Source organism: Rhineura floridana, chromosome 4, assembly GCF_030035675.1.
Source record: "Rhineura floridana isolate rRhiFlo1 chromosome 4, rRhiFlo1.hap2, whole genome shotgun sequence".
Classification (NCBI taxonomy): domain Eukaryota; kingdom Metazoa; phylum Chordata; class Lepidosauria; order Squamata; family Rhineuridae; genus Rhineura; species Rhineura floridana.
Window position 1 is genome coordinate 208,710,511 of NC_084483.1, and position 15,043 is coordinate 208,725,553.

Sequence of the window (15,043 nt, forward strand, 5' to 3'; positions counted from 1 at the left end):
CCTTCCCTAGCTGTTGGTTGCTGATAGGTTTGAGGGCAAGGATGGGGCAGAAATTTGGTTCAGTTGGCATTTTCCTGCAAACCCACTTAATTCATACTTCCTAAAACAAAACATGAGCGGAAACGCAAAATGGAAATAGACTGCCTTCAAGTCAATCCCGACTTATGGGTGACTCTATGAAGAGGGTTTTCATGGTCAGCGGTATTCAGAGGTGGTTTACCATTGCCCCCCTCTGAGGCTGAGAGGCAGTGACTGGCCCAAGGTCACCCAGTGAGCTTCATGGCTGTGTGGGGATTCGAACCCTGGTCTCCCAGGTCGTAGTCCAACACTGACCTGGTGGATGGGCAGGGAAGGTATAGGAGGAGGGGAGGGCAGGTTTGATCATTTGCATACTTATTGAGTTCAGTGGGATTTACTCCCTTGCAATCATGCTTGAAAATGGAAATGGACTGCCTTCAAGTCGATCCCGACTTATGGCAACCCTACAAATAGGGTTTTCATGGTAAGCGGTATGGAGAGGGGGTTTACCATTGCCTTCCTCTGAGGCTGAGAGGCAGTGACTGGCCCAAGGTCACTCAGTCAGCTTCATGGCTGTGTGGGGATTCGAACCCTGGTCTTCCAGGTCGTAGTCCAACACCCTAAGCACTACACCACACTGGCTCGCTGAAACACAACTCCCTTTCAAAAGCAGCCATTCTCCAAAAGTTGTGCTGCCATTCTCCAGTCGAAAAACACAGGGACAAAAATGTGCATTTTGGGAGACAGTGTGCCAAAAATGCAGATATTAGTGAAAATAACCTACAAAAAAGATATTATATCGGGGAAAATGCTTGCAAAGTGTGTACATTAAGGGAAGAAAGAAATAAAATGCTGAAGAAAATCTGTGAGGACCTAAAAAAAATCACAAGCTGTTGTGCAAATGGGACAAGCAGCACTGAAGGGTGGAAATAGAAGACAAGGAGAAACCAAAACTGACCCCCATTTGGGTGTGTGAACGGATGTGAAGGTGGAGTGTGCAACCTCTCCCTGCCCTCTTTCAATAGATCTTCCTGCATCTCTGGGTGCCCCCACAGATCTGGTGTTCCTCTCCTCTCTCCCTGTGAGATGCTCCCGCAATGTGCTGCCTGCCATCAGTAAGGGCATGGGACTGAGAGGGAAGGAGGGGCACAGGAGCTAATAAAGGCTACCCCCCATGCATCCCCTTCCCTCTCTGCTTTCTCAAAGCCTGAGCCATCTGGTGGTGGTGTATATATGCCTTTCATTTATTTCCTTGGAGGACAGGCGGAGTCTCAAAGCAATGTACATTGCCCCCCCTTTATCCTCACAACAACTCTGCGAGGTAGGTTAGGCTGAGAGATCACTGTGAGCTTCAGGGCCGAGAGGGCATTTGAACCCAGGTCTCCCAGGTCCTAGTCTGACACTCTTGTCGGAATTGCTCTCTACTGAGATGCGTAGCAAAGTTGCGTAGCGCTGCAGAGCAGAGAGTATTGAGCGAGCTTAGTGCGTGTGTATGAATCTTTGCTAAGATTCTACCTTCCCTGCAAATTAGTCAGAGAGAGACTTTAAGCTTTAAAACAAGAAACAACTACTTTATTCTGGAAGTACATGCTTGATAGGAAAGAGTTCTATATCTAGCTAACTGGCTATGTTGGAGAAGCAAGCACTGGTCCCAGTACTCGCCCTCATCCTGGCTGAGAGGAGAGACAAAGAGAAGATGTCTGCTCCCCTCTCGAGAGAAAGAGAACACAGAGAGAGGCGGGAAGGAACTGGGATTCAACATTCCTTTGCTTATCAGTCTAGCAGGAAGGGAAGAGACGGCAGAGGATCAAAGGGATAGGTATAGCCTCAACCAGCAAGAGGTCTAGCTCTCTCTAGCTACCCTTCTTAACCCCATGCAGCCTCAACCCACCAAGTTGGAGTTGAACCTCATACATTCCAACAACTCTAACCATTACTCTATGTGGGCAAGTTCCTCTCTGTGATGCATTTTGAAGTTGCTACACTGCAGAAAGTTGCTTGCCTCCAAACGACAAAGTCCTGAAAATTATTACTTGTGAGCATTGTCTCTGCGGGTTTGGATGCCTTCACAAGCTGTTCCAAGCTCATCTCCCCCTTTCTTTAGTTTATTTTTAAAGTTGATGTGGCCTGTGTACAGCATTCTAAGGCAAACCTTGGCTCAGGAGCAATACATGAGATTCTTCCTATTGGCAAAAAAATTGTGAGAAATTCCTCAGGCCACATATTTTTTTTAAAGAAGCCTGTTTTGCAAGAGCTCTTGTTAAATGCTCTTTTTTGTAAGCAAAGTTGTTTTGCCTTTGCCCAAAGGTCTAGAGCTGTCTTCCACATCCTGGTGCCCCCACAGCTATTTTGGACTATAACTCCCATCATCCTTGATCTTTGGCCATAATGCCTGCGTTTGATGGGAAGCATCATCCAAAACATCTAGAGGGCACCAGGTTGCGGAAGGGCTGGTCTAGCTACTGGGATCCAGACCCACCTTTTCCTCACTCTGAATAGGGGGACCACCTGCCAAATAATATTACGGAATAATTATGGAATGCTCTTCCCAGGGAAACTCACCTGGCGGAAACATTGTCAGCTTATAGGCAAGAGGCAGAAACATTTGGGGAAGGGCTCAGTGGTAGAGCGCTTGCTTTGCATGCAGCAGGTCCCAGGTTCAGTCCCCAGCCTCTCCAGGCAGGGCTGGGAGAGACTCCTGCCTGAAACCCTGGGCAGCTGCTGTCAGTCAGAGTGGACATTACTGAGATTAGATGGGCCAACGGCCTGACTCAGTATAAGGCAGCTTTCTTCCTACGTCCCTATATTCCTGTTCACCCAGGCATTTGGATCTTAATTTAATCATAATGTAGGATGATTCTGGCCTTGTATGGTGCCCACCTTTGAGTGGGGTAGGAGGCATCCATTTTTATTCTTGAAGATGGATGGACACTTTTATTTTTCCTGTGTTTTATTCTGTGTACGGGTTTTAAATGCTTGATAACTTGGTCTGTATTTTAACATTTTGTAAGTTGCTTTGAGATGTTTTGTAAAAAGCGATGAGCTTATTTATTTATTTATTTATTTATTAAATTTCTATACCGCCCGCCTAGCATAGCTCTCTGGGCGGTGAACAAGAAAGCAAACAGGTATATACAATAAAATCCAATAACATACAACGAAAAATACAAAAGATAAAAAATCTAAAAACAATTACAGCAGGTTTTAAAACTAAATTAAATTAAATTAAAAGCCTTGGAAAAGAGGAAGGTTTTAACTTGGCGCCGAAAGGATAACAGTGTCGGTGCAAAGCGCACCTCATCGGGGAGACTGTTCCACAATTCGGGGGCCACCACTGAGAAGGCCCTGGTTCTTGTTACCACCCTCAGAGCTTCTCTATGAGTCGGAGCTCGGAGGAGGGCCTTCGATGAAGAACGCAGTGTCCGGGCAGGTTCTTATTGGGAGAGGCGTTCCAACAGGTATTGTGGTCCCGCGCCATATATTTATTTATTTTATTTTATTTATTTATTAAATTTATATACCGCCCGACTAGCAATAGCTAGTAGGTCAAAACCAGCACTTTGAATCTGGCCCGGAAGCAAATTGGAAGCCAGTGCAGGCGAGCCAGAACGGGTGTTATGTGTTCAGACCATTTGGTCCTCGTTATCAATCTGGCCGCCGCGTTTTGCACCAGCTGTAGCTTCCGGACTGACTTCAGAGGCAGCCCTACGTAGAGCGCATTGCAGTAGTCCAATTGCGAGGTTACCAGAGCATGTACAACTGATGTGAGGTCCTCCCTCCTCAGATAGGGACGTAGCTGGGCTACCAACCGAAGATGGTAGAAAGCATTCCGTGCCACCGAGGCTACTTGAGCCTACAGTGACAGGGAAGGATCTAAAAGAACTCCCAGACTACGAACCTGCTCCTTTAGGGGGAGTGTAACCCCGTCCAGGACAGGGTATATATCCACCACCTGATCAGAGAAACCCCGCACCAACAGCATCTCAGTCTGATAATGTCGTTGATGATTTAAATACAGAAGCAACCAGCCTACATCGTGGCAACCAGCCCTTTTTTGTTCTTCCAGGTCCAGGCAATAGGAAGAAGTCATTGGGGCCCTGTGGCCACCTTGGGTCCTTGGCTGCTCTCAGATACGCCGTGGCCGGACTCTACTTGCTGGTGTGCCTGATCCTTGTGGGAGTTTTCATTCTTGCAGGTAAGGACCATGGCTGCACTAGAGGGGAAAATCCTGCCCCTTGCACCTTTCACAGGTGAAAATAAGGACATGTTGGTTAGGAGCGGGGGAGAATATTCACTAAATCATTTATTACCAGATTTTGACATAATACGACAATCCACTTTGTTTTCTGACCAGCATTGATTTCTTTCAGCGGGTCGTGGCTATCATCGGCACTTTTTTAAAAAAAAATCTGCTCTGAATTTTACATTATTGTCGTTGTAATCAGCTTTTCTCTAGGCTGATTCATTCTCAGCATAACTCAGTGGAACAAGTGCCTACAGCATAAGCATTTTCATCAACATTTCTGTTAGCAATTGTTATTTGCCTTCAAGTCGATTACAACTTGTGGCAATCCTATGAATCAGCAACCTCCAACAGTATCTTACACCATTTTTTATTTTCTATTTTTTTGCTGGAAAAAAAAAGAAACGTAAATCGGCAGTGGCACACACCATCAGGGACAAAAAAGTGACAGATCAGTACTGAAAGCTGGACTGTTGGAATTCAAGCGGACAGGAACCACCTACCCTCATGTTGGTAACAGAGACATCAGAAGCTGCCTTAGACTGTGAGTCTGGCTGTTGGTCTATCTAGCCCAGTATCATCTACACTGACTGGCAGCGGTTACATTGTGGAAGTCTAGCCTATTTCTTCTGGTTGACAAATGAAATGGCCTGAGCAAGGGCTGTAGCTCAGCAGCAGAACACCTGCTTCACCTGCAGAAGGTCCCAGCTTCAATCCCTCAATGGCATCTCCAGGTAGGGCTAGGAAAGACTCTGCTCGTCCTGAAACCCTGGAGAGCCGCTGCCAGCCAGTGCAGGCAGTTCTGAGCTCAATGAACCAATCTGTCTGACTCAGTAAAAACTAAGTTCCAAGGAAACATGCTGAGGGGAAGGGCCTTGGCTCAGGGTGGAAGAGTGCTGGCTTTGCATTCAGAGGGTCCCAGGTCCAGTCCTTGGCATCCCCAGGGACAGCTGACCCAGGGGAGACCCCGATCTGAAATCCCAGAGAGCTGCCACCAGCCACTTGAGACCACACTGGCACAGATGGACCAATGGTCTGACTCGGTGTAAGGCAGCTTTCCTATCTCCCTAAACTTCCCGTGACAAGGTGCATCGGTCCCATCCGACGAGATTTAACTTCTGTGGAGCCTGGAGAGAAAACAGAACCCTGAAGAACGACAGCACTAGAAAGTCAGTGAAAAAAGTGGATAAGAGAAAAATCAACTCATTTGAAATGTGTTAGGGTTAGGGTTGAAATGTGGTGCTGGAGGAGAGCTTTGCACATACCATGGACTGCGAAAAAGACAGATAATTGGGTGTTAGAACAAATTAAACCAGAACTGTCACTAGAAGCTAAAATGATGGAACTGAGGTCATCATACTTTGGACACATCATGAGAAGACATGATTCACTAGAAAAGACAATAATGCTGGGGAAAACAGAAGGGAGTAGAAAAAGAGGAAGGCCAAACAAGAGATGGATTGATTCCCTAAAGGAAGCCACAGACCTGAACTTACAAGATCTGAGCAGGGTGGTTCACGACAGATGCTCTTGGAGGTCGCTGATTCATAAGGTTGCCGTAAGTCGTAATCGACTTGAAGGCACATAAGAACAACAACAGCAAGTCATGCTAGAACATGGGCTCCTGCTGGGAGGAGGGACGGCATATAAATTAAATAATAAATAAATAAACAAAATTCAACTAGGCATCTCTAAAAAGCAAAAATAGGGACAGTTGTTTTACAAGAGACTGAGAGCAGAGAATAGGGTCCATCCCCGTTAGGAACTGAAGGGTGTCTTTGTGTCTCTGTGTGTTTGCGTTAAGCTTCCAGCTGTCAGCATCACTAGCACTAGATCTTTCTGGATCTCAGTCCCTGGCTGTTTTGTTTCCAAACATTTCCCTCTGCATGCACCTAATTCCTTCTCCCCCACCGCCGCATTGGCCGATGTCCACCACCTTGTGTGCTTGCTAATGCCACCACCACCCAGTCTGTTGGGTGTAGCCATGGGAAGATGAAGCCATAAAACAAATGCTCCATGAGTAATTGTTGGCCAGGGGCAGACGTGTCAAACCCAATCCTCAGCATAATGAGCCAAGCAAGGTTTAGTGGGTGGCCACGAAGCGTCCCAAGGAGACTTTGGGCTCCGTCGCCAGGCTTGTGGCTTGGACAGCGGCCACCACAGCACGTTCCCAGAATGCCTGGAAGGGCTACACTGCACGGCTTGCTTCTCTGCTGGGAGGACAGATCACGGCACCAGAACGTCTGGAAGGCTGAAGGCTGCATGTGAGGCGTAGCCCAACTAGAAATCCACCCACACGGTCCTAGCTTTTGTTTCGTCCCTGATGACTCCCTCCGAAGGCTGTGCCAGAGAGATCCGTGTGTGTGTGTCTGTTCATGTCCATGTTGTGTTACGAGAGGTGGCAGCCAAATGTTTGGCAAACATGCCACCACCACAGGTGAGCCCAAACAGTATCCAGAATACGCACTGCAGCGCCAGCACAATGCAGCCTTTCCCCTCCCCACCTCTACCTTGCTGTGTCATTGGTGTTTAGCAAGGCAGGATGAGGGAGGCGAGCCCAAACAGCATGCCTCGAGATCTGTGGGTGAGGGTCTCCCCCGCCAGGGTGATGTACATAGCACGGGGGTGCAGGGAAGGGCCTTTTTGGTGGCAGCATCGCGTCTATGGAATTCCCTCCCCACTAAGGGGCAACTGACCTCCGCTTGACACTCTTTTAGAAATACAGGTCAAGTTGTACCTCTTTTGCCAGGCTTTTGGAAGAGGGATGGGATGCAGGATTATCAGGGGTTTTGCAGCCGGGTTTTTATGGATTGATGAATAATTTGATGCTGTCATTTCCTGCCCTTGTTTGTGTGTGTTGGAGGCAGAAAGGGTTTAATTATACCTGATTTTCATTCTGTTTTACTGCTTTATATTTTATTGATGTAAACCATAGCAAGGCTGAGGCCGGCATGTAAAACTCTTTGGTCAATCCATCAGCATAGTCAGCCATCAGCTGAGGCCAACATATACCAGCAATGGGCTTGTGGCTGATGTCAGGCCTGACAGTTTGAATCACTGAGTGTAGAGCTGAGCCAGAATTTCTGAGGGGGCATCTTTCTGAGGAAATTTCTCAATTTCCCTTTTTCTCCTCCCCAGCCCCTGAGGACAAGAAGTCTGCTTTGCAGAATTTTCTGTGAATATGCACCAGCAATTATTTGGGGGGGGGGGGCTGCCATTCCTTCTTCTTCCCCACCGCCTGCCATGCAGTGCCCCAGAACAACAACACACAATGTCCAGGCCGTTGTAGAGGATGTAATATGGTGTGTTTACCGGCAGAGTTGCAGCTGCTATCCTTTCCTGCAGCAATAACAGCAAAAGCCCTCAAGGAGAAGACACTGCCCTCCTCCCACTGCAAATGTTGAGACCCAAGAAACTGTTGGAGAACGGACGGCACCCTCTGCCACAGAGGCAGGCTGGCTGGCAGAGTTGGGCCTGCTGCAACAGAGCGGGACCAATGGGCCAGCTGCTCACTCCAGACTGCGAGGGAGGGAACCCCCTTCTAGAACCGGCTGAATTCCACCTCTCTGGGCAGATCAACCGTCCACTCTCAGTACCTCCATCTTGTCAGGATGGGGCTTCCGTTTGCTGACCCTCATCCAGACCATCCCCAACTGGGGGTAAGCGATGGAGCTCAGTGGCAGAGTGAAGGTTCAGTCCCCAAGAGCATCTCCAAGGGGGCTCAGAGATGTTCCTGTCTGAAACCCCAGAGAGCAGGGCCGGATTATCCATTAGGCTTAGTAGGCTGAAGCCTAGGGGCCCAGAGCTCTTGGGGGCCAGTGCATGAGCTAAAAAAAAATATTATAGATTTTTCATTATGTACAAAAAGAAAATGTTTGCACTTTGCGGATCGCGAGACAAGAGCTTCCGAACCGCCCGCCATCCCCTCGCGTCACTTACCTTTTTCTCAGCTGTTTTTTGCGGTTTGCCATCAATCATGATGGCAGCCGAGGTTTCCCTAAGGGGCTGAAGCCTCTGCTGCCAACTTGGTTGATGGCATGCAAGAAAAATATTGCCTAAGAGGAGAAGGGGCCTCCAAACACCAATCACCCTAGGGGCCCTCCTCAGCTTAATCCGGTCCTGCCAGAGAGCCATTGCCAGTCAGTGTAGACAATACCAGGCTACATGGGCCTGCGGGTCTGACTCAGAATCAGGCTGCCTCCAGACTCCAAGGGCTGGTTCAGTACTTCCACCCGGTGTAAAATGAAAATGAGATCGAGTTGTGGGGTCATTGGCATGCTAGCTGGATGACCTCTCCCTGTGGTTTTATGCAGATGTTACAAGAGCCTGGGGGAGAAGATAGAACCCTGCTAGAATCCCCAAATGGATTGCCACAGCAATCCCTTTCCTCTAGCTGCAGCTATCTGAAGTCTGTGTCTTATGAATGCCACTTAAGTCGAGATGATGGCTGGAAACACACTCACTGTTCTGCCAGTTCCAGTGAATCTCCACCTCTCTCTTCCGAAAACGGGGGCACACAATGTTCATCAAACCACATCCCTTTTTACTGTAAAACCTGCTGGGAGCAGCTTGAGTGCATTTTTTTTTAAATGCTTTAAAGAGATTTCACAACTGATCGGCAGATCGACCCATTCCCTCTCCAGGTGTGGCTAATGGAAATGCTTTGCTCTGGTGACTAGTGTAGGACTAGAATTCCGTCCAATTTGGATTTGGTACCAAATTTCTCATTAATTTGCTTATTCCAAAAAAAATGCTGAGGATTGGATTTTAATGTAGCGAATTTCCACGGCTATTATTGAAAACTACCTTTATTTTTTTTTAAATCCGCCTCTAAAGCATAAATTGTAAGAATGATTATCAATATTCCCTTTGAAAATATTGATAAATCCTTCAAAATATCGATATTTTAAAAGGAAATATTGGCATTTCCTTCAAAATATTGATATTTCCTTTAAAAATTTTAATATTTTTCCAAGCCAAAAAAAACAGATTACTGAAAGCAGCTGCTAGCAGATACAGAATAAATGAGTTTTATGCAGATGTTACAAGAGTCTGGGGGAGAAGATAGAACCCTGTCAGGTCAAGGGGGTGCTTTTGAACAGGCACCGGCCAATGGATCCCATTCCTAGTTCACAGCCTAAGTCAACCTCACACTTAGACTGTGTATACACACTTCCATTGACTCTGAATCCAGTGCATTCTCACCACTGGTTTGGGAAGCAGTGTACACACAACAATAGCCACAATCCATAGCTATCCTGTATCTATCCCACCATTTCTTGTGAAATACTGAGTTTTTATGCATTCTGACGCAAACCAGCTTCAATCTGAATTGAGAAAAAGAATGCCCTAGCTGTATTTTAAGCCAGTAATACATACACAGCCTTGGAGGCAAATGTGACAAACTCAGAAAGTAACAAATATACCTTTTGGTGGCCTTTGTGATTAGCCAGGAATTACTTCCAGATTAGTTTATAAACTGATGTCCATTTCCACGCAGAAGCCTTTGCAAACTTTTTGATATGTAGAAGTAAAGAAGCATTGAAAGAAATCTGGCATCTCCCCCTCCACATTGGGACATGATCTTCTGCTGAGATGTTCAGTTTGAAACATTAGCCTTTGATATGCTTCATTCACCAAATCCCCTTGCGTGTCTGATGAATTGGACACATCTACATTCTTTTTATAAAAAAAACCTCTGCTAGTAAAAACTCATGGTCATGGAGGGAGGGGAACCTTTTTGATATCTTGGGATATATCTACAAGATTTCATATGTGGCAACAGTCATTTGGCAAGAGGAGTGGAAAGGTTTGGTTTTTTTGCCTTGTTCTAGTCAAAACCCATTTTTGCTACATCTGATCATGATCAGAATGAAGGCATTTTTTTTGCAAGGAGGAGCTGCTGTAATGTCAAATGTTTGTTTATTTTTCCCCAAATGGAAAAAAAATGGTGATTGTTAAAATGGATGGATGGATCCTGGACCTTTGTCCTTGCAGAAGGTGGATGGGGATTATATATGCAAACATCCTCCTGCCCGCCCACCGCCAGAAGACCTTCTCTCTGGGTGGAGGATGGAACTGGAATGTGCCTGGAATAAAAAGCTATTCCTAGAGGAGGAAAAGGGTGATGACTCATCGACTAATTACACTGACCTTATTTTGGCTTGCTATTTAAATCTGCAGAATTAAAAGTGGAGCTCTCTTGCTTACAGCAGTACCTCTTGACCATTTGGTCCACCTCATACAGTACTGTCTACTGAGTTTACTTTGACTCTGGGATTGCCATGGAAGCAGTGCATCTTTTCCTGCCATGCAGAGATGAATGATGGTCGCATTTTCCATCTGCTGTTGCAGGCAGTATCCTTCTGAATGCCAGTTGCTGGGAATCACAAATGGGGAAAGTTGCTGTTGTGCCAATATCACAATGCCTTTCCTCAGATCTATGGGGTGGCCATACTTGGAAGACTGTGGACAGTCCTGGTCACCACACCTCAAAAGGAATATTAGAAAAGGTGAGGAAGAGACAGGTCCTGCTTGTGGGCTTCCCATAATGTGCACCTGGTTGGCCACTTGAGAACAGGATGCTGGACTAGATGGGCCACTGGTTTGATCCAGCAGGCTCTTATGTTCTTATGCTCAGTCCTGCCTAGGAACATCTAAGAAGGATTCAGGAATATAAGAAGGGCCTGGTGGATCAGGCCCACATAGACCTGCATTCTGTTACAGGCCAAGCAGATGCCCAAATAGGAAGCCCACAAACAGAATCTGCCCCTTTCTTACCTTTTCCAGTATCCTTTTTTGAGGTGTGCTGATGAAAACTATACACACTATTCCAAGTGTGGTCACCCCATCGATTTGGGTGGCATTGCGATATTGGCAGCTTCATTTACTTATTCCTTTCCTAATGATCCCGGACATGGAGTTTGCCTTTTTCACAGCTGTCTTGCGTTGGGGGGTGCATTGTCATTGACCCCAAGAATAATGGGCTCAACTTGCAGGAAGCCAGATTTCGACTGGACATCAGGAAAAACTTCCTAACTGTTAGAGCCATACAACAATGGAACCAGTGACCTAGAGAGGTAGCGGGCTCTCCGACACTGGAGGCATTCAAGAGGCAGCTGGACAGCCATCTGTCGGGAATGCTTTGATTTGGATTCCTGCATTGAACAGGGGGTTGGACTTGATGGCCTTATAGGCCCCTTCCAACTCTACTATTCTAGCTCACTGTCATGGCCTCTTTGGAGGACTCATCCGATGAGGATGACTTGGGAGTAACAGCAGCAGACCCAGAAGGAGAAACGGAGGAAACTCCTGAGAACCCAGCTCCTTCTCCCCCTCAGCTGCAGAGCACCCCAGACACAGCTGAAGTCCTTCAGCCAGACGCAGTCAGTGAACAGGATACTCCCCCCTCACCTGCAGAATGTAGACAACAGAAGGTCAGGCAGAAGAGGGGCAGGCCTGTCCACTTAAGGCCAAAGCGCTGATGGATCACACCTGCTGACAAACCTGCTCCTTAAAAGTCAAACCTTGGCTTCAGCTTGTTGCTGACTACAACGTCAGGTGTGGCGTCGTGTGTTTCCAGATTCCCTGAACCTTATCTCGGACTGACCCCTTAGCAATTGAACCTGGACCTCTACTGACCTCGCTTCTGGACTTCTGGCTTGGCACATAAGCTTGGAAAGGGCCTTGCCCTTATCACGCTTCATCTTTGTTAGCCTGGCAGATTTACGACCAAGCTGCCAGCTAAGGACTTTCCCGCCCTGGTAAATACCCAGGAATTTCCAGCCCCGCCTGCACTGTTGTCTCAGTGCAGAGCTGACATTCACAGCCGATCTATATGTATGTGAAGTGAGCATTTGTTTCGTGTACCAGTGTCCAATGCTTTACAATGTGCATAGGAACAAGGGAAGCTGCCTTTTTATGTATTTATTTATTTTATTATTTGATTATTCCCCACCCTTCCTCCCAGCGGGAGCCCACGGCAGCAAACAACAGCACTAAAAACACTTTAAAACATCATAAAAGCAGACTTTAAAATGCATTAAAACAAAACTTCTTTAAAAACGTTTCTTTAAAAAAGCTTTCAAAAAATCCTCTAAGATTAAAAAATATTTTAAAAAAGAAGGTTTAAGAACATATTAAAAAGCAATTCCAGCACAGACACAGACTGGGATAAGGTCTCTACTTAAAAGGCTTGTTGAAAGAGGAAGGTCTTCAGGAGGCGCCAAAAAGACAACAGAGACGGCGCCTGTCTAATATTTAAGGGGAGGGAGTTCCACAGGGAATTTTATTGAGTCAGACCATTGGTCTATCTAGCTCAGTATTGTCTACTCTGACTGGCAGTGGCTCTCCAGGATTTCAGACAGGCCCTGCATGGAGATGCCATTTGGGATTAAACCTGGGAACATCTACATGCAGAGCAGATGCTCTGCCACTGAACTATGGTCCTTCCTTGCATCTGGCTGCCCTGACACACTGTTGGAAGCAGGATACTGGACTAGATGGGCGTTTGGCCTGAGATCTAGCAGGGCTCTGCCTAAGCCACAGGCCCTTAAGTCCTTGCCTGTTAAGAATCAGTCTGAACGTTCTGCTGTGGCCCGCCACTCACCTATGGCCTCTCCTCTTTAGGTCCATTAAACTGAGGTCACACCGGCACCATAGATTTAAAGTGCTCTTATGCTACTTTAACAGCCATGCCCTGCACCAAAGAATCCTGGGATCTGTAGTTCGTTAAGGGTGCTCTGTGCTCTGTGAGGGGTATCCTTTAAGGGCCACCCCTTGCCAAACTATAATTCCCAAGATCCTTTGGGGGAAAGCCATGATAGTTAAAGTGGTATAAAAGTACATTAAATCTATGGTGAGGAGTGCACTATGGTGTGGATGTGACCTCAGCCTCCATGCAGGTTGGGTTTGTTTTATCTCTGAGGACATTTTAACACTAGTCTGGTAAATTCCTCATGATTCTCAGCAGAGTGGCTGTTGCAGGAGCAATTCCCCTGAAGCCTTGCGAAACAGGAAGTTGAAGATCAGTGATTTATGCTGCTCGGAATCAGGCTGGCTTTTTAATATCCTCTCTCTGCAAAGGGCTTGAGAGGTAATGTCAGCAGTTGTGATGGAGTACATATAGCAGCTCTTGCCCAATCCAAAACACTCTAGGCTAGAAAAACCTCCAACAGGGAAGGAAAGAGCCATTGGCAAAAGTCCAGGAAACATGAGAAGTATTCCAGAAGGGACTTATTAGGGTTCATGTGGTTTGACTCTCTGAATCTACACCGGCTGCATAACTTACCCCGACTGGACAGAAACCGCACTTGACAGCCAGCCAAGCTAGAATTACAAGAAGCCATCAGCCAAAGCAGAACAAGCCACCTGCTCCAGTAAATAGCCCCAGGGCTTAGATATGTGACCCAGAACAATAAGGAAATATCAGGTTGGGCTGCTGGGTTCTGCACTGAAGCAAAATAAAAAACTGCATTGAGAAATCTGAAATTCCTTGTTCAAAAATAACTTACAAAAATAGAACATGCAAGCTTCATAGGTCCAAATTGGCACTCGTTTGGACTGCGTGAACATGTCTGTCCTTGGGTGATGTCTTTGTGCAATGCTCCATGACTTGGGTGATGACCCTGGGAACCTTCTGAGACTTTTGGCCCCAATCCTTCACCCGTCCCTAAGGAGGTCACTAGCTCAGCCAAATTAAGGCTGTGAACCCACTAGTTGCCTACAGCAAAGTGTTTCCATTGGCCACACCTGGAGGAGGAACTGGTTGATCTGCTGATCAGTTGTGAAATCTCTTTGAAGCAGATTTTTTTTTAAAAAAAAATGCGCTGGAGCTGCTCCCACCATGTTTTAGAGTAAAAAAGGGGCAGGGTTTGACTAGCATCATGTGCCCCTGTTTTCAGAAAACAGAGGTGGGGACTCACTGGAACCGGCAGAACAGGGAGTGTGGCTCTACCCTTGGTGGGTATCTTGTTCCAGTTTTATCACTGGGCAATCACAATAAAACAGCCCCGTGAGTCAATAGCGCCCACTACCTACTCAGCAGAATAGTTGGACTTGCGAAGAGAGATCTAACTGGGGTACAAATTGTCACTTTTCCAGCTCCCAGTTTTGTCCCCCCAACTCTAAAAAGCAGGGGTGGGAAATCTGTGGGCCTCCAGAAAGGATGGGGGAATAATTTGATTTGGTGTGCATTTCAGGCCAAATCCATCAAATCCACACTTTCCGAAACAATCTGAGAACTGAAACCCAGCTGTCCTTCAAAATTTGCACATATTTGAATTTTGTGATGCACTTCGCCAACCAAACCACATTTACAAAAAAGCATATGTTAGGGGAAATGGTGCATAAAAATGAATGAAGGAGTGAAAATAACATACAAAAAATGCATTACACAACGAGAACTTGCTTGCAAAAATGTGTAGATTCCTCCCATATTCTCTTGCAAGCAGAAACCCACCTGCCGAGTTAAACGTTTAGGTTCCAGGAAAGGCAGTCAGTTTGGCCTCTGATAAGATGTGCCTAGTTTCTCTTAGTTAAACCTTTTTGCTTCCAGATTAGATGCAACTTCTGTCCTAGTAACTACCCTGTGGAGGACAGAAACAAATAATCGCTCCCATTATGCTGGAGTTCAGAACAGTAAAACCCAAACTCCCTGTTCCTTTCCTGCTCCTTTCATGGCTGTTTCCGTTGGAACCCCTCAATATACTTTGGATCGTCCACAAAAGCACGGGATGCCGTTCCATTTCCTCCTCTACTGAGAGGCCTTTAAAAGATCTCTTT

General features: G+C 46.5%; 1 protein-coding gene across 1 annotated transcript in view; it reads left to right on the forward strand.

Moving 5' to 3' along the window:
- The window catches only part of SCARA5 (scavenger receptor class A member 5), a 123,967-nt gene that overhangs the window by 30,254 nt on the left and 78,670 nt on the right, over positions 1 to 15,043 (forward strand). Inside the window, 1 exon segment of the mRNA XM_061626142.1 lies at positions 4,085 to 4,213. Within this exon segment, the coding sequence (XP_061482126.1) occupies positions 4,085 to 4,213 (129 nt within the window).